The 26154-nt window shown below is 39.3% G+C and overlaps 1 protein-coding gene across 2 annotated transcripts in view; it reads left to right on the forward strand.

Annotated features, from left to right (window-relative positions):
* LOC141763041 (uncharacterized) overlaps positions 1-25928 on the forward strand; it is a 29247-nt gene extending 3319 nt beyond the window's left edge. The window contains exon 6 of one of the 2 annotated variants that reach the window (XM_074627291.1): positions 25906-25928. In XM_074627291.1, coding sequence (XP_074483392.1) covers positions 25906-25912 — 7 coding nt within the window. In that variant the 3' untranslated portion in view covers positions 25913-25928. Of the gene's footprint in view, positions 1-1256; positions 2038-25905 lie in introns of those variants that run through there. The other variant, XM_074627290.1, reaches the window with a different exon arrangement.
* Positions 25929-26154: the final 226 nt, after the last annotated feature.

Here is a 26154-nt window from a genome sequence, read left to right on the forward strand (position 1 = left end):
TTGCAGAGCTTTCGTGCTTTATGCACAGTACGTGATGATGTCATTTTTGGCTCGCGCATCCTTGCACCAGGGACACTACCGGAGCATAAACCTGGCTTAACACTCATACGATCTTGTCGACTGATTAGTTGGTTTAACGGACAGATCTGTGAAACTGAGTTTCTCCACAAAGAATCACACAAAAGCACCACTTTAAATGTTGTGTTTACCAGAGATGTGCGCATAAGTTTCTTGGAAATAAGTCATTCAGCATGAAAAAAGCATAAAAAAGCAGACTACTTGACTAACAGGGTGAAGCCCTAAACAATACATATATTAGTGTCCATATTGACACACAATCACTATCCTTTGTACCAGATTAAGGGAATACACAGCAAGGGAATTATCATGTGAACAGCTCAGTTTGGTTGCTTAACCACATAAAACTCAACCTTTTTTTGCTCAACCCTCAGTGTTTTTCAGTCATGCACACATCTGGAAGGTCAGAGTGAACCAGATGCGAAGTGGTTAAAAGTTGCCTAAGTTTCCTTTTATTTTGTGGCACTAATAAGAAGTGTACTGCACGCTGCCCACATCCTTATGAACGTTAACCTGATCCTTAAACAACAAAGGTCAACTTCAAGGCTACAGCAAACCTTTCTGTATTATGATTATGCATTATTATGACCACAATGTGGTCTATGTGGTATCTCCCAAATTCACAGCTTAAACTGTGACATACTTGATATTCTATCATCTTACCACGTTCTCTTGGCTGACGTGTTGGCAACCGATTTCCGACTTATATATCCAGCTGAAGCGATGCAACATGGGCGTCCTACTGGAGTCCTGTCTCGCCATCTGTTGAATGTAAGTTCACACCTTTTTAGCTCTGGTTTGGTGCACCAACCTCTGAGGAACTTAGCTGCTAAAAACTCTACTTTTATACAGTGTAGAATATTTTGTATGTGTATTATGCTCATCAGTCATTTTAATTATTCTAGCAGCTAAAGTATGATTCCGAGTACATTATCAAAATGATGGTTGCTTACATTCTGAGGTAGCTGGTGAGGTAAACTTGCTAGCTACGAATTTGCTTACTACCTAGCCTCTTAATGAACTATAAAGCCAAGATGTTAGTCAAGAAGGATATAGTTATAATATGCTACGATTGGCCAGTCTGCGTTCAAGGGGCGGGGACTTAGCAAAGTGTCAATTGAGAAGGCATCCATGTGAAACCTGTCTAACAGATGAGTCTTGTGTTTCTCTGTCTCTAGGTTGAATATGGCTCAGTTGCACAGCCAGTCAATTGTGCCCTGCATTCAGGAGTTGCGGAGGATTATGGGATGTGCTGACGACTCCTCCATGGACACAAAATAACACGGGAAAACGCTTTCAAGCTACACCCAAGTGAAAAGTGTGCTTTCTAGAAATAATTTATACGCGGGCCAAAAAACATTTTACATGCTGGTGTTTGTTTGGAAAAACCACAACAGTATTCTTCCAAAGGGCAGGGTAGCAGCTGAGAATGTGCCTCCAAACAATACAGGGTTCAAAAGGTAATGAAAACTACCGTCTGAATGGTTGATATGTAATAAACCCTCTTATTTATTCACACTGCAATTTTTATATCAACTGGAAAGTATTGTGAGGGTAACATTTGTTGCAAGGCACACCTCGTAATGTATTTATGTTCATATGTTAACCTGTTTTCTTTTTAGAGAAGCATTCATTCTGAGAAATGTTGCGTTCACTTGGTGCTGGCAGCGATAATAATTAAATATTTGTATAATTTTGTATAGAATAACTTTTGCATTGACCAATGACATGTTATATGGCCTTCCTTGTAGCTTTATAAGGGTGTGTGTGTGTGTATATATGTCTTCACAATACTTGAAACTGCGGCCTTTGCCGTCTTTGACTATGTTTTATATGTATGTCTTGTTTATAGAGAATCGTCTGTCACTGTTTGCACTGTCGCTGTTTGTCCTGAAAACTTGAAAATGTTTGATAAAATAGACCCCTAATTTCAATAAAGTCGTTACTTTGCTATTGAAACACTTGTTCATCTGTTGTGGCCTCAAACAGGAAGTCAGAATATTTTTATTTGTACTGTGTTTATATGTTTTAATCCTACTTTTTAAGGAGATAATGCATCAAACAAATGTGTATGCTCACTGTATAGTTTTGTAGTTGTCTGAAATAGATTTGTAGGCTGTGGATGTTGATTAGTAGTCTGGGATGTCTGATTTGTAGACTGCGTTTGTAAAGCACCTTGATTGCAGACTGCTGCTCTTTAAACATGTCCCATTGTAGAAGATAATCGGACTAATCAATCAATGCATTGATCATTTGTCCACTCTGTGCCTGTGTGTGTGTGCACTCAGCTGCTCCAGTTACCATTTTACACCACTAGGTGGAGCCCATGTTGCACCGTTTCCCAACATCCAGTGTCACTGCCTGCCATCAGTCAGGCTTGTGACTTCAATAGAGAAGCAACATTAATACCGCTGTAGAAACAGCTGTTGCCATTGCACTCTGTAGAGTGAATATTAAATACATTTTAAATGCTATTTAGGGTTGGAGATAATGAATGGGAGGCTGATAGGGTGAGAAGCTGTTGGCTGACAGACTTCCAACTGTGTAATTTATCTGTCAGATATAAAGAATTATCTGTAATAGTACTTTATTATGCATATAATGACATCTATAGTGACATCTGCACAATTTTTGAATAAGAATATACTATATGTATAGTTTTGTTTTTACTGGATTAATATGATTATTTGAGTGGAATGTAGTAATATTACCGATATATGTCGATGTGGCCAACCCACTCACATAGATATAGTGTTAATTTGTAATCTGTAAATTGGAGATTACACTATTTGGGTTGAGCCCACATATACTGGCCTACATCTTGGCGTTTTTCTTGAGACAGAGAGAAACTCTGTCTTGCTCTCTTTTTTTTTTTGCCTCTAATTACTGAAAAAAAATGATAATGAAATGGGGGATAATACCAGAGTTTTTGTCAAAGCCATCACAATAAATAAGCTTTCATAGCTTGTGCTTAGAGTGAAAAAAAAAGCAGCAACATCATAGAAATGTTATGATAATGTCAAAATTACCACTGTAAATCACTGCAAATTGAGCCGTCCTTTCTCAAGCGTCATTGTTCAGTAGTAGAACGAGAAGCTATTTCACATTATGCTATATTATGCCCCTACTTATATCTAAGAAAAGCTAAAAAAATAATTACAAAATCCTCAATTTGAATAGGGATTTAGTGTATTTTTTTTAAATGAGTCTTTTTTTTTATTAAACCAACTTTCTTTAATGAATATAACTTGTCAGTTTCGTCAACATAAATCAAGTTATAACGATTCGCCAAGCAAATGTATATACTTAATATGATCTTTCTTTTGGTAACGACATTTTAATATAACAGCGTTAGACCCAAAATAGCTTTTTTGGTTATTGTGGTTTAATAAAAGTAATATATGGTGCTGATAGACTGCCCCGTTAATACAAGTGCTTTCCTTCCTTTGTGTGCATCAAGCGGGAGCGCAAATACCGCAGTGAAAATGTTGTTTTTGAAAGGCTAAATGCCAACAATTAAGAATTGCATATTTTGTTCAATTTCGCTAAGTATCAAAGAAAATATATATATTTTAAGTAGTTTTATATACAGACCTTTGTATAAATTACTCAGTAAGTGTGTCATTAGGATTTTAGTTATACATGAGCATTCCCCCTGTGATCTTTTGTGCCCCCCTAAGGGAACCACTACTGCAAAGGCCTGATTCTCACCTGATATTAGTCCTCCAAGGCTACTTTAGAGGCCACCAAGAAGTCCTTGGCAAAACCAGCAACCCAGAATTTAATTTACACGGAGGAGTGTTTAGTAGTAAGCACTGTAGCTTACTGATCTTGGCACTGTTAGAAGAAACAACCCTTTAAAGAGGTCCGAGGCACATTGAAGTAGTCTCAAAGTTAAAATGCTATTATGACCAAGACAAGAGAATCAATGCATCACTGCTCCCCGGTGCCTTGGATGTTTTATATTTTTTTAAGGTTGCCTTCACTACAGCAACAAGATCAGAGAGCTAGCAGCTACAAAGACAGACCTCCATGTTTGTTTGCCTCTCTGCATACGCTATAAATAGTCCTCCATTCACCGTATCCAAAATCAGCTGTAGTTTATATTCCCAATACATTCTGCTACTAGAAGAGAATGTAAGAATAGTTCACCATTTAATTTGCTCATGATGCATTTCTGTATTAATGTTATGATAAACAACATATCCATGCTGGGCTAGGCCTAAATATTAAATATTGACATCATGCTAATAATACATATATAAGAATATTGTGTAAATCAGTAATTCCCAAAGACTGGGTCGGGACCAACAGGTGGGTCGCAGGAGATTTTATTGGTGTCGCCAAATAAATTTATTTTATTTATAGGTCCAATATTGTAAAAAAATAAATACATTTGCATGTCTTTTTTCATTGTAAAGGAGGTTTAAGTGCTATATAAATACTGTGAAAGTAATGAATCCATGGAGAAATACACACAGCTCGTATTCAGAAACTGTGCCTTTAACTGTAACTTTGTGATGTCACAACTGTACAACATTTCACAGTTTTAAACGTAAACATTTGAAATGTGTCCCAGTTTATTTTTCGGTTGTGAATGACATCAGCTGACAGGAAGTAAACATGGACCCAAGCTGTTGCCTAGCAACGCCATTCTGTTGAAATGCGCTAAAACAGGGTGTTCCAGTCAGAGCGTAAATACAGGTATATTCAGACAGACAGTTTGAGGAAAATAACGTGTTTTTTGAACATTAAAGCATGTAAACATGTTCTAGTAGAAACACAAAATACAAGTATGAACCGGAAAATGAGCACGATATGGGACCTTTAACATTTATAGCTGCAGTACACCTGGTGTCATTTATAAAGTATTTAACGTGTATATGTTTTCAATATCATGCATAAAACAAAGTTGTGATTTATCAAACGTATATTTCTTTGAAATGGCTGGTTTACCTATTGAAGATAATATAAGGTGATGCAGAAACGGCAGTAAAAATAGTCAGGAACGTTCATTTTCACTCTTTTGATTTATAGACTAGGCCTATTTTGAACTGGGTCGTGATGGTTTTGTCATTTTTAAAAGTGGGACCCCAGAAAAAAAGGTTTGGGAAACTGGTGTAAATTTTCTATAGATATCCTGATAATATCTGTATTGTGAATTATTCTGATCACGATAATTGTGTAGTGAAATTAATTTTGGCAATGGTTATACATGTCATGGAGGGCAATTACTAACAACATATTTTGTTGTTTAATTTGGATGACTCGTTGTGTTTGTGGCTCCCTCATCTCAATTAGTAAACAAGACATAGTCGCGCGGTATCTCTGGACTTTACAAGTTGATAAGAACTGCTTGAACGCACTGTTAAATAATTGGCTGGTATGCAGTGGATGAGAGGATACTGTTGGCTCCTATGAAAACATCTGATTTGGAGGAGTGAAACAGCTTTGTCAACCCGTTATTTTTTACAGTTTGCAGTCGTGAAATGTGGACTTTGACAGAGGCAGCACCTGAGTTCAAGTGTGTTCTTAAAGAGCTGAGCAAAATGTAGAAAACGGATGAGGCAGGGTGAAGGAAATTGGGTGTACCTAAAAGAAAAAAAAAGTTACAACACTTCATCCCAAAATAGCTCCTGCAATGCCCCTGGACACCACAGATGGATAGTGTTCCTGTGGAATGACTAATTCCCTCTCGGTAGAACGTGAGCTTTACATTGGTGGTTTTTAATTCCTCTTCAGCCTCCTAATACGGCGCTGATTTACACCTGGGATGCCAGGTGAGTGTAATTACCGGTAATTTTGAGGATAGAAAAGCAAGCACTACTGAGTCCTAAGGAGTTACAGAAGCGACTGAGAGTGAGTGAACACAGCGAGTGAGTGTTTGTACATGACTTGAATAGTCTTACACAGCTAAATTCCTCTCGCAGACATCTGTACTGACATTCAAACATCTGTCGCCGCAGCTCGGGCAAACAGAGCTGAAAGAGAGCGTTTTGATGCCGTGTAGCCGGAATTATAAATCCCAAAAGACCTGCGCAGGTACCAAGGACGCTGATAAGAACAGCAAGGACAAAACTGCCACAGTACTGGAGACGACCTTTACAGTCTTATTTCCTTTAAGTGTAATAGTGTCTTACAATAGTAGGCTCCTTTCACAGAGCAACCAGTGCCGTGGGCCAATTATGCCCGTTATTTCATCCCCAAATGATCACTTAGATGTACTACGTATACTACAAGTGTTCAGAGTTGTTCCATCTGTGACCAAATAGCCCCCAATGCAGTTATCTCTTTGGAAGAAAATGCCACTGATCATCACTGAATTACACCGAAATAGGCTTTTAGGGCGTTCGGTTTGATTGGCGAATATTCATTGTTGTCTGTAAAGGTTTAAAGCAGCGGAGGCTATAGAATTCACCAAGGGGTGGGTTTTTTGAAGTGCAACAACAACAATAAATGGTAATAACTTAATTAAAAGAGTTCCCTCCAGCATTCATTTGTGTTTATTGCATTCTAATAGACCTTTTTTCATATCAGACGTTTTGACATGTCATAGCAGGAAAACAACAGGCGTAATTAAAGCAATCATTCCATTTATGTGTAGAGGTCATTATTAATGTTATTTGTAACAATTATGCTTTTCCTGCTGTGACAAGTCAAAATGAAAAAAGGTCTATTAGCTGTGTTTCAATTATCTACTACATACTAGGAGTATGCAGCATGTTTGTACTTATTTTCATAGTTCACTCTTCTTGCAGTGTATAATAAATCTGTACTTTACCACGTTTTTTTAATCACGAACGAATGAGCAGCTCCTCCATTTCAATTGTGCATTGCATTGTGGAACAATCGTGTAGTTGCACATACAGATATCAAGCAGATTTTGTATGCGTTCTGACTTTTACTACTTCCCCAGTGTGAACCAGTGGGCTACCTCCGGGTCTAAAAAGTGAAGCCAATGCTGAAGTGCCTTAAACTTGCATTCTTTCTAACAGCCAGCAGGGGGCGACTCCTCTGGTTGCAAAAAGAAGTCTGATTGTATAGAAGTCTATGAGAAAATGAGCCTACTTCTCACTTGATTTATTACCTCAGTAAACATTGTAAACATGAGTTTATGGTCTCAATCACTAGTTTCAAGTCTTCTTCAATACAGCATGATGTTCATTTAGTAAATTATGGTCCCATTTAGAGTCAAATAGACTGTAAAGCAGGGGATGCTTTAGGGCGTGGCTATGTTGTGATTGACAGGTCGCTACCATGACGTTGTCCGGTCTGGGAGTTGTCCGTGTTTTTGTCTTAGAACTTTAACCCTTTCACAGTTTTCAGTTCATGAAAGTTAATATTAACATTTTGGTCACCTAAAAATGTCTTTTCAGTGTTCGGTGTAGCTCCACCCTCTCGTGTCACTTCTGGTTGCAAGGAACCAAGATGGCGATAGCCAAAGTGCCGAATTTTAGGCTTCAAATTGCATTCCACAAACCAATGGGTGACGTCACGGTAACTCCGTCCACTTCTTACATACAATCTTTTGTGTGAACACAGTACATACTCAAAGCCTGTTTAGAATTAGTATGGAGTATGGTATTGGGATATTGTTAATGCGAACCAGCAGTACTTGTTATTTTCAGACAAAGCCAAGCCAGCTGTTTCCCCCTGTTTCCAGTCTTTGTGCTAAGCTAATCAGCTGCTGGCTCCAGCTTCATATTAAATATTGAATGCACAGACATGAGATCTTTTTATCTAACTCATGGTAATGAAGCGAATGAGTGTTTTTTCCCCAAATGTCAAATTATTCTTTTAATCAAGTCCCAGTCAGTCAAGTATCAACAATATCTTGACTTGCTATACTTCACATTAAAATAATCATTTTCAGATTTCTCCCTCTGGGATCGCAATACGCAGTTCAAATTTGGAAAAACTCACATGCAAATGCAATCAGAGGCCTCTCCGTCAACTGCACTTCAAAGCTGCACAATGGGACACTTAAACTACTCCTTTTTTTCCCCCTTTTTTTTTTTACCAATGTCAATTTTTATTTCATTGTTGTTTGGGTCTTTGGTGTCAGACGGTTTTTAGCATGGATAAAACATTCAATTTATGCTCTTAAAAGCAGATATTTCCAGTGAGTGAGCCCGGTATTTTTGGTCGAGAGCAGTTGGTTTTTTTTCAGTTACAGGAGAGCGAAGCAATTTATCCAGTGGCAAAAGGTCAAGAGAAATGAGTGAGCTCTATCAAATCCTGAAAACTAGTCCGGCTGGGACCAAAATACACAGGAATGTGTAGTTTTTGACAAAGAGATCCGCCCATGTCTTAAATTGTTTTTTTTTTTCTGCACAGTGGAGAGACAAGATGGTGAGGATAGAGATGAGGAATTACATGTAACAAAGGTCACGAGTCTTATTTGAACTCGTGGTCTGCACTTTTATCCGCAGAGCAACCTTCCTCTTCTCCTGAATAGAAATGAAGTAAAGGAATGTTTGTTTTTTAGCCCAAGAAGGGTCATCATATTACTATACGGAGGACAGAACCTGCCAACCTCAAAAATACATAATTTATTATTTTTATATATAATTTTGGCGACACTGACAGCTGTTGTTGCCTGTTGGGCTTGAGTTTGCCATGTTATGATTTGAGCATATTTTTTATGCTAAATGCAGTACCTGTGAGGGTTTCTGGACAATAATATTCATTGTTTTGTGTTAATTGATTTTCCAATAACAAATATATACATACATTTGCATAAAGCAGCATATTTGCCAACTCCCATGTTGATAAGAGTATTAAATACTTGACAAATCTCCCTTTAAGGTACATTTTGAACCGATTAACTATGGACAATCGTGCAATTAATTGCGATTAAATATTTTAATCGATTGACAGCCCTAAACTGAATTAATAAATTACTTGATAAATAGATAAATCCATTAAATGTAAAAAAAATAATGTAAAAAATACATGAAGGCAATAAGTAATTTATAAAATGTGACGTAAGTTAATATTATTTAATTTGCTTTTTTATTTATGTACCTGTGAATGAATTTCCCCTATTTGTCTACTATTTATTTTAATTTTCATTTATTTTCAATACATACATTTATTTATTTTTGTAGTCATTTTCTATTAATTAAAACAGATTTAATGTATTTATATATTTATTTATGCATCTTTATGTATGCCCTTTGCAATTTCCCCCCTATTTATTTACCCAAACTTATGTATTTCTGTATTTTTTTGTCTTTTTACATTTCTATATGCATCTCTTGCTTCATTATGCAAATGAGAGGGCTGTCATTCAACGTATGTCATGGTGTTAACTTTTCGTTGATCGACATCAGAGTGGATAGATCTACATTTTGTCAGGTTCTGTCCTCCATATATTACTCTCTCTCTCTCTCTGTCTTCGACCTACCTCATCAAAATCGAGGCTCAGCGGTAACTTGGCTGATATTTAAGGTGGATGAACTTTACATGCCCAAGCACTCCAATATTTATGCGACTTGGACACTGAGCATATTAAAATGTGTCTGACCACTGACAAAGAGTGAGCATCATTCAGCGGGATGTGTTTCTGAGGGGGACAAAATGACCACGTAATGGCACTGTCAAAACTAATTATGTCAAGCTGTTTTAGATGACTCCAAAGTATTTTGGCTCCCAAGTCTAGCCTCTTAACTGCAAATGTTTTAAAATGCAGGTTGATCCTGTGTGCCCCCCTCCAGGTCATTGGAAGCAGGTGCTCATGAATAAAGAGGATGTTAAATATGCGTGAAGTTATTAATTACAAGCCTGATGTATTTACAAGGTGCTTCTGTATTTTGGCTTTGCTAGTCGGGCACGGCTGTCAATGCATTTCTTCTTCTCGTGTTTGTCTTCGCTCGCTGTCCCCAATGCACAAAAGTTTTTCTTTGGCGCATACAATTATTATTCATATTTTATTCTATTTGTTTACTTCTATATTATCCAGCGCCGGTCAGCAAGTAGAATTTATTTTGTGGCCCGGGGCCAAAATGATAAGACGAGAATGCACCGTGGCGCAGTCCCATAAATGAATTAAAGGATTGTTAGTTTTCTGTCGACCTTTATCTGCAACCAGTAGCAAAGACATTTAGCAAAGTGTCTGCCCCTTCCTCCGCGACCCAATCTTCTACAAACTACATTCAAATGCTTTTTTTTTTCTTTCTTTCTTTGCACAAGTAATTACATTTTGTGGTAAACACAATGCCGGCCACCGATGTTTGTATTGAACTAAATGGAGAAAAAATATGGACATGTGGTGGGTGCAGAGGTCACCATAACCCTGTGTCTTAACCATACATCAATCATACTTTAGTTACGGCTGTAATTATGATATTGAATAATTGTAGTGGCAGTGCATGTCTGCGGATAGGAACAATGTGAACTTTTTTTTTCTGATACAGTGAAGACAAACATAGTCTCATATAAATATAATTTGTAGTAGGTCCAGGCATTCACCTTAGACTGTATATAAGAAGTGGACATAGTCACCGTGATGTCACCCATTGGTTTGTGGACTGCTGTTTTGAAGACCATAAACTCATGTTTACAATTTTTATTGAGGTAATAAATCAATTGAGAAGTAGTCTCATTTTCTCATAGACTTCTATACAATCAGACTTCTTTTTGCAACCAGAGGAGTCGCACCCTTCTGGCTATTAGAAATAATGCAAGTTTACGTCACTTCAGCATTGGCTTCACTTTTTAGACCCGGTGGTTGCCCGCTGACATCCACTGAGGTCTTGCAGAAGTAAAATCTTCATAACAGCCAGTCTAATTAGAACAGAGATTACTCTTTGTTTGGAAGGGATGCACATCGTGTACTTGTTCCTTGTCGTAAGTGGCTCTGAATGCCATGTAATGTTAAGTGCAGTAAGATATAAAGACAAATTGTGTCTGAATAATATTTGTTTTTATTCGTGCATATTTTGGTTTGAGAGCAATCGTGACTTTGCTTGTTCTCTGGTGGCTCTGTTGTCAGTCATTTCGCATCTGACTGTGTGAAGAGGAGGGAGTACGGTAGCTTTTGAGAGCTAGAAAATCTCAACCATTGCAAGTATGTGATGGTAATGTGGTGCTAAACATGAGTAGAAAATATCCTGATTATGGCCTTGGCATTAGTGACGTCCCTCTTTGGTTTCTGAAAGCGCGTTTTAAATCATGGAATCAGGTTAATTGCTAACTGCTGTCTTTGTTGCTCATTCAGAGAAAAAATGGAATCCAAATTTTGGGGAAATGAGCTGGAGCCTGGCTGGAGGTGACTTTGTGCATAACTTAATAACCAATTCAATTAACATTTGCCACAAACGCGCGTTAGAACTCATTTTGTTCTCCAATGGTGAAGTCGCTCGGTGTTCCCATTGACTTCAATGCATCAGAGGATGTCACATTTAAAATTCAGCCACAGCGGTTGCTGCCTAATTGCCCTTTTAAATAAAGCCAAGTCTAGTTTAGTGTTTTAATTGAGAAAAGCTTCGCCGCAAAGTGCTTTTTCGGACGTGAATAACGAACAATATTAGAGAGCGCATGAAAAGCACATCAGAATTCCTGCTGTCATCTCCCGCTGAAATGCGGCGTATTACCCAGAACATTACTCTAATAGTAGGAGCTAGACAGGTGCTCAGAGGGAGTGTATAGAGTATGTGTGGGGACAGAGATGGACGGTATAATGGTGGATGGCGGGGTCTTAAAATGACAGAAGTGAACCCGCTGACCAGCCCCGAGGGGCCCCCCGTCCCAGGGATCATGTGTCATTAGCGCAGTCTGATTTGGTGGCGGACTCCAAAACAGGCGAGCAGCGGGGACGGCGATGCTGTTTTCATGGCTGAGTGGAAAGCGCTCGCGGCCAGGCGCCTGTCCTCACTTTGCCTCTTTCCAAGGGAATAAGCTCCATCCAGGCAGCATCAGGCAGGCGGAGGATTCCTCCCACTCACTCGGCTGCACAGCCAGATGCTTTTGAAGATACACTCACCTTATTTTGGCAAAAGTTTATGTTGTTGTGAGTGTCAAAAAAAAGCGAAAATAATCAGTGTTAATTTGATTCTGAACATCAAAATCTTCAGTGTTTACATGCTCCCATTAGAGTTCAACTACAAAGTGATACCAAATAGGTGCGCAAATACAGTCTGTATATGCACAATACAGCCTCTAGACTCCACAAACAACACAGGAGGAGACGGAGCATTTGCCGTCCGTCTCTCTCAGTCATAGCGACGGGCGGCCCTATTTAAATTTAGATCATGAGTCACACTGATAGGCGTGAAAGATCCGGAGTGAAAGCTAAATTACTGCCACAGAACCTGAACACAGAAGTGCTGACGGTGCTGGAAGTAGAACACAAAAGTAGAGAGCTGTCAAGCCGTAAAATTACACAGCGAGCTCCGGGTGAAAAGATGATTACGGGCAATTATGCAGCAGCAAATGCCCTCTAAGGGGAGACCTTCCGCATTTCGGAGGTTAGCTTGGACGGACACACAAATAGCAAAACAGATCAGCATCTGCTGTGTTTGTTAAGGACAACTGTCACGTCATCTCACATATAAATACAATTACCTATAAGTGGTTGTGTATAATGAAAAAAATAGATTATAACATTAAGAGATAACTGCATGATTGGATCATTTATTCATGGTGCTGGCAGAGTACATGTATATACAGTATATTGTAGATTGTATCCGTGATTTCAGTGTACATTACAGTGATGAATACATGCATCACTAATTATAAATCAATATATTGTTCATTATGCCGAAATGGGCCATTCTGCATAATGAGTACTTTTAATTTAGATACTTTACGTATATTTTGATGCTAATACTTTTGTACTTTTACTTAGGTAAGACTTTGAAACCAGGAATTTTACTTGTAACAAAGTTACACTGTAGTATTGCTACTTTTACTTAAGTAAAAGGTCTTAAAGGGGACATATTGTGCTCATTTTCAGGTTCATGCTTGTATTTTGGATTTCTACTAGAACATGTTTATATGCTTTAATGTTCAAAAACCACATTATTTTTCTCCTACTGTTCGTCTGAATATACCTATATTTACTCCTCTGTCTGAAACGCTCCGTTTTAGCGCATTTCACCGGAATTGCGTTGCTAGGAAACAGCTTGGGTCCATGTTTACATCCTGTCAGCTGATGTCATTCACATACACTGCAGCAGGAAATAAACTGGGACCGATTTAGTATGTTTACGTTTAAAAATGTGAAATGGTCTAAATATTGTAGATTTGTGACATCACAAATGGACAGAAATCCTGACGGCTTGTTTCAAACGCACAGTTTCTGAATACGGGCTTTGTGTATTTCTCCATGGATTGAGTGTTTTGATACTTTCACAGTATTTATATATCACTTAAACCTGCTTTATAATATAAAAGACATGACAATCTCACTTTTTTACAATATGGGACCTTTAATACTTCTTCCACCACTGATCATATGTGTATTATTAGCTTGATATCAATATTTCATTATTTTAATATCAGGGTTATCGTCAGTACCTGTATATCGTGACACCCCTAAATGGAATATTTTTAAATTGTGTCCTTGCTACTTTTCCTCAAGTCAAGGACCTAAATACTTTTTCCCTCACTGCTAAACACTTAGCGTTCTTCCTCCATAGATCCCCATCCAGACCACGTGTTAGATCACCATTCAAACATTTACAGTCTCTTCAAAAACAGCATGAGCCTCCTCAACATAACTTTTCTTCTCCTTTGATGCTCAGCCAAAATAATCAAAGTGTCTTCCTCAAAATCCCCAAGAAAAACATTAAAAACATGGAGATGGCAACCCACTAAACTAAGACATAAAACAAGTTAACTTCAATCATACCATAACCTCCTTAGGGCCCACCGCATCCACGCTTTTTGACTGAAGTTGCTGCAGACATTTTTGCTGTGTTAAAATGCATATTGCTTTTTAGTGCGCCGTATCGCCCACGCTCCTTTGTGGGTGGTGTATAATAATATCATTTCACAAGAATTATGGCAGGCATGTGTATGATATTTTGATCAAGGTAAACACAGTCTGATATTGATCTTAATTAAAATATGGTGTAATTAAGGTTAAGTGCTTTTCTCAGTGCTGCCATTCCTGTATATTTAGATTTCAGATAAGATACATCAGAATAAGCAACTGAATGTACTTGTAGGAATTAATAACTCTAGTACTTTACAGGCATGTAGGTGTAATCCTTCTCTGTCTCTCTTCTCTGTTTGATTTGTATTTTTTAGTATGGACAGATCCAAACAAAAACATATACTAAAACTTAAAGGTACAATTGATAACATTCAGTAAAGGTTGTAAGGACTGCGGCTGTTGGTAGTTGTTTTGTTTAAATATGCCGAATTGTAATTTTATGGGTTATTATTGCTCAGAAGATTAAGCTAAGATAACAAATATACGCGAACGTCAGTTGTTATTTGCCATTCATCCGTTTTTTTCCACGCTAACTGGCAACTCGATCACTGACGATCCATACTAACGTTGTTTTACTATTGGCTCAAAAACTCTTTCATAGAAGTGGGAACCGAACAATATGTCTTCGACAGAGATAAACAAAACATTCATTTTGGACCTGCCAATTTTCTTTAAATGATTATTTCACAGTCATAATTTTTTTCCGGAAAAGCCGTACTTTTATTCAGCACCTTTCTAAAAGCTCTGTGTATGTATTCTTTTTTTTCAATATTTGTCTACTTAAAAACATTTATCAATATAACCTTTAACAAAGAAACCTTTTTTTAGTACCTGCAGTTGTAAAATATATTCACACATCTATATAAACATAACTGTCTTGCTATTACAGATATTTTTAGGTGGGATGTTATGGAGAAGAGTGATTCCTTTTATCAGCATCCCCTCTTTTCAACTCACTTTGAGGATTCATTTCAACCATTACTTCAGAGAGGCCACACAAACTGGCCATTTATCACATAAAAAAAGCATGAACATCCACTGTTTTTTTCCGCTCCCGACTCCACCTTTTATGTTTTCAAACGGATTGTGTGTCTCAGCCCTCCCTACACGCCAGTCTTCCTTCCCAGACAGGAAGTCATTACAGGGGCTCTCACCCCATCACAGATGGCCATTTAACACATCGCTGGCAACTGCAAATGAACCAGGAGTAGCAGCCGCTCGACTAGACCCGGCCGACTTTGCACAAATGTTTATCTCTCGCTCACCTGCTGTGCTGGGACGGGAGGCGCACTTCAACCTTGGCTTTTACTTTATTTATTTATTTCTATTTGTTTGTCAAAGGGAGCAGACACTTTAATTTTTTTTTTATTCCCTCGTACCTTGCTGAACAAACACCATTTAGCATGGTTTTCGAGAGGAACCGGTGTAGCTCTCTCCTTTTGTTTATTTTGTATTTTTCTTTGAGGAGCAAGGGTAGGAAGAGAGCTGATGCACGGCAGGCGTCTTTTCCTTAAATCTGCTTTTGCTGCCCCATCGAAAATTCCGTAATAGCCATATTTGCTCTGTCAAGCTGCCTTAGCCTTCGGTGCGTTTGGAGCTCCATTGGTGATAAAACAGATAAAGCCGACTTGACAAGTTAAAAATGAGAACGCAATTGTGGCTGACACCCTGGAGACAGCCGTCCTCTCTCCCTCTCTCTCTCTCTCTCTGCCTCTTCCTTCCTGTTTGCTCTTGTTCTCTGGAAATGCCTTGCTTGTTATTTACTATCTCTACTCAGTAAAATATTAACGAAGATACCTCTTGAGGATGTTTGCAAGTGCTGAGCGATACGGCCGTAGCCAGGCTATTATCGGGGAGAGCCTAAGCAAGGAGGGATGTAAACACAAGGACCTATTCATTAGTCCCGTCCTATTATTCCACCTCTTTGGATTTAATACAGGATGCTGTTGACATATTGTGACTACCTATGAGTGTTAAAGTGTGCAAACAGGAAAGGAAAGGTCTAATTTTCAAGTGTTAAACTTTGCGTGCATGAAGGGGGATGGCAGAATGTAAGGAGCGAGCACCTTGCGTGCGAAAAAGCTCACGAGAGAGAGGGTGGGGGGGGGTTGATAGAGCGGCGCTGGCAAGGCCGGGCGTCTAAATCACGGCTTGGAATGGACCCTCGGCGTGGCGATTGGCTGTCACAGCCACAGATGGAGGACGGCGCCCACAGGAAAAGGATAAACTGTCTGATAAGCGCACGGTGAGGTACAGGGCTTCTGCTGGCAGACAGGCTCTTAAGAGAGGGAGGGGTGGGGTGTGGGGGGGGGGGGGGTAGAAAAGGAAAACGAGTCAAGAGGGAACAGGCAACAGATGAATCTCCATCTGTGTTCAGAGGCGAGCAGGGATGGCAGAGAGAAAACAAGCCAAACAAACACTGAGGTGCGGCTTTGGTCCCGTACCTCCTGTGGGGTTACCTCTCCGATGGAACACTTAAGTGCATTTTGATATTTCCTCTCTCCGCAGAGAAAGGGGCAACATACACTTCTGTAATAATGAGCTGGGATGGGTGGCATCAATCAGCTCCTTCAGAAAGGGACACCAATGCAGCAGCTGTAGTAGTAGTAGTAGTAACAGAGGGGAGATGATTGAAAAGTTTGTATTTAAACGCTTGAGACAACCTCTTTTCCTGTTGCGGCCGTGCAAATCAGTGGACAACCTCCGGGTCTGAAAAGTGAAGCCAATGCGGAAGTGCTTTAAACTTGGATTGCAAAAACCAAGATGCTCATACTTTTGTAAAATCATAGATTGTGCAGTTTAGTATGTGTTTTCATTGCATAGTATCTTAACATGAGTTGAAGTCCACCTACTGCAGTGTGTGATGTGTGCAGCAGAGATTCACAGTTGCCCCAGACTCAATATGCAGTGTGTATAACACATGAAGTTCAAGTTGAAAGAGAGGTAGTATGGCAACATGTGTCCTTAAAGAAACGTAATAATATATCTCTTCAGTAATACAAAAGGATCTATGAATGAATCCAAATACAAATACCTCCCAGATTGACCGAGTCTTATCTGTTATTCCCACAGCCTGTTTTGGGTTAAGTGGCTTTTCCGCCTAAGTCCAAGCTGGCTCTTGAAAGATGGTGCTTACGTGGGCGTCTGTTTGTAATATAATGTGAATTATAGAGCCATCTATTGTTGCTGCATGCGATAAAGTGACCTTAATGTGTTATTGCCTCCCCGAAGATGAGCAAGGAAGAGACAAAATAATAAAAGGAACAGCAGCAGCTGTTACCTACACGGAAATTACAAGGCAATATTTATGTTTTTCTGCGGTAACCTTTTTTTTGCTCAGTATTTACCAAACATTTATTGGGGTCACTTCATATAGAGCTAAACAGTGGTAATAAAGAAAAGGCATTTTTTTATACCGTAAATTGGAACGATTATTTTATGGTGTGCAATACAAGTTTGGACTTGAAGAGAGACATAACCGCTCTGCTTCATTAGCTTTATTTCCTTTCTTTCTTGTGCTCGTCTTTATGTACTTGGACTACTCTCAATACTACTTGCTGAGCCTGATGGACGTGCGTGTGCTTCCATTTGTACTTCATCAAATCTCATCTTCATTCCAGCTAAAAGCACGTAAAGAAGAGAGTCAGAAGAGACAAAAGTTTACCCTCAATTAATGTTGCCCATCACATAACCACCTTTTGCACTAGTCACCGCGGAAAACAGTTCAATGTACGTTCTACTCCTATTCTATTTCTATGTTGGGAACATTTCTTACGGGCACGTAAATGTTGTTGATCCTCTCTTGGATTTTTTCTATTTGGAACTTCACCGAGTTACTTCCTTACAACTTAAGAACTTAATATTCAGGGCAAGTAAATTTCTCCATAGTAGTGACCTAGGACTCTAAAATATACATTGCAATACGGTTGGGAATCATCAAACAGAGAAGTTAGAGGGCGGGGGACATTTCCTGCAAGACTGGAAGCATCACAGGCAGGAACTAATATTCTCAGAGCCAACATCTGAGACCTTATTCTATTAAGATGAAGGTCACCCTATTTTAGTCAGGATTGGCCTAACCCAGAAAATTTTTTTAAAAGTTATTTAAAAAAGGATCCCAATATCAACACAGCATCGAGTTAAAGTCAGACTAGTAGAGTCTCTCCAACACCTTTCTACTCCTCTGTGGCAGTTGGGGAGAGGCCAGAGATGAGTTTTCTCAAGATGGTGTCCAAGGGGAAATGAGGAGTTCAAGTGCCGAGAGTCATTTACATAGAGAGGTGAACTTCCGGTGGACCCCATGGGACGCTATTTTGGAAAAAATATGAATGCAACTTTCTTGACTTGCAAAATTATGTTTTAAATTGACAAACATCTTGTGTGTGATTCATGGCACAATTCAAACGGGATTAAAAAAATAAGTCTCTCGTCGTTGACTACCGTTTATAAGGTCCCATGGTGGTCCACCGGAAGGGGCGGGACTTCCTCTCTATTCATGTGAACAATAGAGGTATCTAGTTTGGCTTATTTGACTAGGATTACGAGGAATCCCAACCTCAGGGGGCATTTGAACAACTAAAACAGTAGGTAGCAATTGAACGCTATTGCTGCCTCACGTCATATTGTATAATCACAAATAACGTCATAAATATCATATAGAGCAACCAAATTATCTATTTTTAATGCCTATAATATCTCCCAAAATAGCCAATTTAGGTTAAATGTCCAATTGTGTGGAGACTAGCTGTGGAATAATGCCCCACCAAGTCAAAATAATGGGAGACTTTTCCGTTCGTCCCATTATGCTGACATGGTGAGAATGCAGCATATACTGTACCACAGCTGTCGCCAGTCACAGTGGTAATGGTGAAGTCAGCAGAGGAAGACAGTCGGAGGAGGAGAGGAAAGTGAAAGCAGCTACTCTTGCTTCTGCTAACTTAAATGGTCGGAGTAGTGACCCTCAAGTGCAGATGCTAAATCCAAACTTCCATTAATAAGATCAACACAGCTCAAACATTGAAAATCTGGAAAAAAAATAGGGATCAATATAATGCAATGGATCATGATTGGGGGATTTGTATGTATCATTGTTTATCATAGCTTTGAATAATAGATATCCCAAGGACTAATTAACAAACAGAAGACCAGAAAGTTCATTAAGGACTGTATGTTTCTATAGGAACCTAAAAAACATTCTCCTGACAGCTAAACCTAGATGACCAATCACAGGGCCCCTGCAGCTGGCTCTACAGCAGAGACAGCAGCTCAGTCGGAGAGTGTTCCCCTCTGTGTTGCTGACTGCTGAGTTTAAGGCGAGACACCCCAGGCTAAAACAGTTTTTTTCATGCAATGGTCAATTTTGAGATTTGGGGCTATTTTGCTTCCATAACATGTCTTCTGTCAGACCAGTGGAGAGTGTTTATTTCACTACACTTTGTCTATTTGTGTCTGTAGGGTTCTCCTAAATGCATCAAAAGTTAGCATTAGATAACGCCTCATTTGTATATTTAAACATTTCAGAAAACTTGTAAGAAGTTTCATGGTTAAAATGGTTTATCCTATTCCCCTGTAGTGTCTTGCAAAATGTATGGAATTTTTTGAGTTTGTTTCTCAGACTCTGAGGCAGAAATCTCCATTTCAGTAGCACTTATATATACACCAAACTTTCCAGTTTTCATTCCTATCTATATTCTGAAGGTTTTTACAGAGGGGTTTGTTCATAAATCATTCATAGCCTGATTTATAGAATATGTTATTCCTAAAAACATGGCATAAAAAATGTTTTTTTATGGCTGTTGACAGTATTTTCTGATTTTGTGGTTTTGGCATCAGTGACAGGCACACTTAAGCCCCATTTCCACCACAGGATCTTTCCCCGGAACTAAGAACCTTTCGACGAATTCATTGTGTTTCGACCGTTGAGACCATGGTCTTAATTAAGTTTCAGGGATATTTTATGGACCCAAAAAATCCGTGGTCAGGGTGTAGTACTTTCTGAAAGTACTGTAACTTTTGGGGTGGAGTTTGCAGCTGCTGCTTAAAATTGTGTATCGCCTCATTCATAAACAAAGACGTACTCTAGTAATGATTTAGGACCATTTTAGGGACGAGGGGAGAACATTTCTCTTTGTTTGATAACATTAAAAGTAAAGTTAAGCTCTGCTGCCGGCTTCCAGACTCATTTAACAAAAGACAGAGAGAAAAAGAGAGAGAACGGTGAGCGGTAACGTTAGAAGAGACGGTGGTGTCGAGACGCTCTTAGTTTCAAGTCCAAGGAACTTTTGGTGGAAACCCGGCTTTAGAGCCACCGTCTTCTTCAAGGGTTTTGACATTGTTGATTAGCACAAATACATATGAAAAGCTACTCCTAATGAGACCTACCTCCTGTGCTAAATGTGTTCCTGACAGGGCTTCTTTGTATGCAACTTGACACTAAGTACTGTACCAGGCTTTTTTGCCGAGTCACATGTTGACTCTAATAAACGCTCATATTCATTTTGCTGCTGCTGCTGTGGCTCTTAGACACTTTTATCATCAGTCAAGCCGAAAGGAAATTTAGGTTGAAGTGGTCAAACAAAACGCATGTGTCACTAAAGCCGAATTAGCCCTCAACACCCAACGGGCTCCAGCTCCATGTTTAAGCATGAACTCGCACTGTCGGGCCTCCATTGTTCTGTCTCAATAGCCGCTAAATGAAGCTTAGCCTCGGAGTTCAATCAGGGAGATTGCCTCATTCACAAATCTGCGCCCTCTACTCTGTCATTCGGCGCTCGCTCCTAATCAGTCCCCGGCTACTTCAAGCTACATTTTCTTCCCACGGACCCACAGTTGCACAGCTAGAGATTAGAGATGTGGGATCAGAAGACATGAGTCACTGTGATCACACTTTAAAAAGTTTAACAACAGGGAGTGGATCAGTTCTGTTAGTCTCTTCTCTGGTGAGATAATTGCTAGAGCTAAAACACAAGAATAGCTCCAAAATCCCAATCTACACCTGTTCTATGAGCATAAATAACAAAACAAATAGGTTGCAATCTTTAATTTTCACCAAGCCACCCAGCTTTATTGTCACGGGGATAAAGGGTTTTCAACTCCTCTTTTTTACGCCAGCTGTAGATATTGATAGCAGACAGTTAGAGGCTGCTCACAGTGCCACAGTCTGGACACTTTATTCCAGCGTCCCCTCGGCTTGTCAGAAGATAGGATGTGCAATATTCTCACACCAAGGAAAATGAATCCAGGGAGATTTCTTTGTGGCTTGTCCAGATAATCCCTTTGGTCAAAGAAAAAGAAAACCCCTTCTGCTTGAGGCGTCGGGGGGGATTCTTGGGTTTTCATTTCAATTGCGGTGCACACAATTGCATGCTCTGATCCAGTTTAGAGATATGGAGCGAGTAGAAAGCACTTCAGGTAAATTCAAGGATATACTTTTTTTTTTTTTTTGATTAATTGGATTGATATACTCAGCAATGCCAAGACACAGGAAAGGAAAAGAGAGCATCCCCTTTTGCAATTTATTTCTAGGGATGAGTAAATATCTCTCGGGCTGTCATCAGGCATCCAAACCACTAAGATTCAAACAGAAATGTGCTCTGAATGCCGAGTAAAACTGAAACCATTCCCTATCAGATATGTGGGGATGGTCTACGTGTGCGTTTATGCTTTATGGCCCTGCATACAGGCGTGTTTGTGTGTGCGACTCAGTTGCTCTCATTCCTAGAAGCCCCCCCAGGCGCCGGGGAGCATCTGCAGCCCTCTTCTTTTCCATATGCCCCGCGCCTCTCAGTCTCACTCAATCATTAATTCAGGGTGATTATGAATTAACAAGCCGCCATCACTCTTTTTTTTCTCCCCCCCCCCACCCAACCATCAGATCAGGCTGATTTTTCATGCCGCTTTTTATGATTTCGGCATTAGAAGAGAGATTCTAATGAAGCTGTCTCAGGTGGACGGTTTGGCATGATGATGATGATGATGCGGTTGCTATAGCGATCCAGGATTGTTCAATTAGTGTTACAAATGGTGCGTTCAAATGGGGTCGTGTTTAGTTTAGAGTCCATATGAACGCCCCTCCTCTTGTGGTATTCACGATAAGTGGAAAGTTTCTGAAAGCTCAGAGTTCACGAGTTGTGACGTGTTTGTTGACGTTGTCAGATATGGCGGAGGCCTTGAAAGTTCAATTTTTCGGTACATAATAAGTGAAAATATTGTAATTTTAGTTTTTCTTTGTAATTTTATAATATGTCTTGAGGAAAATGTTGATATTCCCAACTGACTACTCTTTTTCCTCCGTCATTATGGCTGCGTCCGAATTTCCATACTAACATGCTATTCAGTACGCTGTGAGATTTTTTAGTATGTCCGAAACCTTCGTGTGAAACTAATAGTATGTGAATTGCATACTATTTCCCGTGAAATATTACAGTATGCAACGCTGGATACTGTAAGGCTAATATAATATTCATCTGTGTATAAGATTTCACTTTGCTGGGTGTAACATAATTTATAATTTAAATTAATTCAGACTTTGATTCTCACAAACCGTCATTTTGGTCACATCGTTTGGGCACGGGGTTACCATGGTTACACGTCTCTAACCGGCAAGGAGGCCCTCAGGAAGTGACAACGTGAATTACTGCTCGGTGCGTCCGAAAAGATACATACTACTGTTTATTCACACAAAAGTATGTTGAACGATAGTACACCTATTATACTAGAGTATGTAGTACGTAGTACATAGTATGTGATTTCGGACGAAGTCAAGAAAGCGGAGTTCAATTTTCAGACAAAAATGTCACCCTAAATGTGGCCTGATTAGTCCACCTATTGTCATGTACTAGAGAATTTTGTGATGTCACTTTTTCCCCCACACAAGCCTTTTGAATTGGGACAGCTGTGGGTGGAAAACAAATGAATAGAATTGCAGCCAAAAGTTTATTTTCCTGATGCATACACTGCAGAACCACACACTTCAGAGTCAACTCCCCAAAGTTTGTGCGACTGTGATGGAAATCCTCCCCAGGTGGCGAAGACCTCCCTTGAGCGGGCGGGCGGGCAATAGGGGGGGGTTCACTTATGTTGCTCACATAGCAACCGGACAGATGCTTGCCAACACGGGGGCCTGAGCACAGCATCCTCCAGTTTGAAGGGCGGTCTCCTTAATCACCACGACACCCCGCTGCTCTGTTGTTTTGGCAAAACAATGTCGGAACAAACAGACAGAGCAAACTTGATTAGATGTGTTCTGTTGGGAGTGAGATTTACAAGCTTCAAGCGGCTTTTTTGGGGGGGTGTCTGACTCTGACACTACAGGAAATTGCATGGCATTTAATGTGCTCCTGAACAATAATACGTTTTTGAATATTCACAGGATTTATTCCTGTTTTTCATAAACATAATACAATATCATCTTGGCTTTCATGTCATATTCTGCTTTTTTACTGCTAAGATAGATAGATAGATAGATAGATAGATAGATAGATAGATAGATAGATAGATAGTAACTTTATTGATCCCGAGGGTAATTCAAGTTTCCAGGAACACAGTTCCATAGTGCAAAACATGTGAGTAAAAAGGCATATATTACGAGAATAAAGTCATAATATTACTGTAAGGTTGGCCGAGTGGCTAAGGCGTAAAAACTGACAAAAATTCCAGTTAAGCAGTCCAGGTGTATTTATTAACAATTAGTGGAAACCAACAATCCAGTGCAAAAATATGTACAGTGCAGGCCTGGCATCCAGGAAACAGGTTTTTCAAAAATAATGAAAAATAATAAGCAAAATGACAAAAATATATCAAGATACAGCATAGGCTATGCCCCTTTAAATTTTGGGCTGGATCCTACTAAGTAAAATTGATAATAATTAATAATCAATCAAACAACAGCATAATAATATCTAGTCCAAAAAATAGGACATAATTTATTTTATAAATTATAAAACATTTAATATAACATTTTGAGGCAAGTAATTATTCAAACTAATTAAAATGACCTTGCCTATTGTCAACCCCCCCCCCAAACACCCCTCCAACTCTACTGTACTTGGTACCTTCTCTGGAAACCCCCCTTACATAAGCTATTCGTACGCTCCTGTTCGGTTTTAGCAGTCCAGGTCTAAACCAAGGAGCGCATCTACAGCAGAGAAGAAAGGGTGACAAACAATTTACTGAATATCCATTTTACAATAAATGGAAATGTTCAATATCAATACTTATGCCTGTGTGTAATTCATAAATACATTTATGCTTTGTATCAATATGACCCCCATTAAGAAATTGATTACTTTGTCGGCGGGTCTCCCGACATTTAAGAAGTACCGTGACAATTACGATAATAAAGTCATAATATTAAGAGAAAAAAAGTTGTAATATCAGAAAAACATATTACCAGCAACCAACAAATCGGGTGAGAGGACAACCTACCACACGTGGCTTTGTTGTTTCCATTGTCCTGATTTTATTTATCAAGCCTATGTGATGTCAACAAAGTCCAGCCTTGACAGGTGCAACAAAACAAATAGGAGAGTGATGGAGATGTCAGTCAAGCACAGTCACTCCCACACTGTTAGCCGTAACCTTTGTCCTTCATCCTTTTGAATGTTGCTAACTATAAGTTAGGTCTAATAATCAAAGTGCCTTTTAACCTTTTACACTCTCTCAAGCTCTCAATCATTTTGAATATTGCTGTCTATGGACTGTCTTTTTCACAGTCCAAGCCAAAGATTAGGAATAGACTGGTAACAAGTATGAAAACAGTCACTATTGGACCAAAGATGTGTTGTTTTAGCACTGTATTATTAGAAATGAGAATATGATATATATTTAAAGTGTTGTTAGCTTACCTCAGGATGACTTTTATAAACTCCACAGAATGTTCTTGACCTTTTGAGTAATGCATGTCGGGTCTGAGGCGCCTTTGCTTGCTCAGTTCCTTTTCCAATAAAAATGCCTCTTGGTTAGGGAGATAGACATTTGAAAACTGTTAAGAGCAAGACTTCTTCTTTTTTTTTTTTTGAAGGATTTTGCAGTGTTTGCGGCTGTTTCAAAATGGAAAGAGGTTTTAAATCTTGCTATACAGAGCTGTGGTAGTAAGACATATTTTTCCAGAGAACATCTTTTATACAAATTTGATGTTTGAATAAGAGGAGCTCATGTGAGGAATAGATTTATTCTTTTCCACAAAGTTTGTAGCACTTGTGTGATGTTTGAAATACCACCTGCTCCTGCTCTAAAGCCCCACAGCGGCACATCTGCGGGATTTTCTTCAACACACGTCCAGACTTTTTTTCCTTATCGGAAGCGAGGGTTTTAAGGACAGAGGGTGTCATATTTTGTGCAGATTGTAAAAAAAACCTTGATGCAAATGATTTGTGATATTGAGCTATATAAATAAAACTTTCTCGACTTTGCCCGCCAGCTCTCTCAATCTGTAACCTCAGTCACGCGCTGTTCACATCGCACAAAATGGTTTGTGTTTGTGGAAAAAAACTCTATAAAAGAGTTCAATAAAATGCTGTTTGAGTGTGGCAGGTGTTTTCAAATGGTGCTTTTGTAGACAAACAGTAGACTGTACAAGCTGCACACACACAGCCTTGGAGCTAAAAAAAAGAAAAAAAGAAACCTGTGCAACCAACATCTGCTGTCGGTCTGGTGGGACGGAGCCAGCCCGCCCTGTGCAGACCTCTATTACCAGGTTTCGATGTTGCCATACGGCTCTAGGAGATGAAATTATCTACATGTGTACGTTGATGGTTATACTGTTATGTTAATATTTTCCAACAGAAGTCAAGGACACCTCAGCTGTCAGACTTTCCACATCGGACTCGGGAGGGATCTTCAAATGTGTCCGATGTAATCAATTATACCGCTCTTGTCCATCACAGGAAATGACGACGTTGCAAGCAAGGAAGCAAGACTCTCTGCTGTTTCAGCGCCTGACCAGAGGACATGCATTTGGTGAGTCCCAATCTTGCTTGATCCTCCCATGGGTGCTGAATCAAAGTCAGAGTATATGAGCTCAGAACCAAAAGGCTTTATTCTTTGTTTCACTGTAGCAGCTCAGGAGTGTATTTTTCAGTGACACTTTTTTAAAACAATGGGCCAACCTTAAAGGATGAGCTGCAGGAATCTGA

Source organism: Sebastes fasciatus, chromosome 24, assembly GCF_043250625.1.
Source record: "Sebastes fasciatus isolate fSebFas1 chromosome 24, fSebFas1.pri, whole genome shotgun sequence".
NCBI classification, from domain to species: domain Eukaryota; kingdom Metazoa; phylum Chordata; class Actinopteri; order Perciformes; family Sebastidae; genus Sebastes; species Sebastes fasciatus.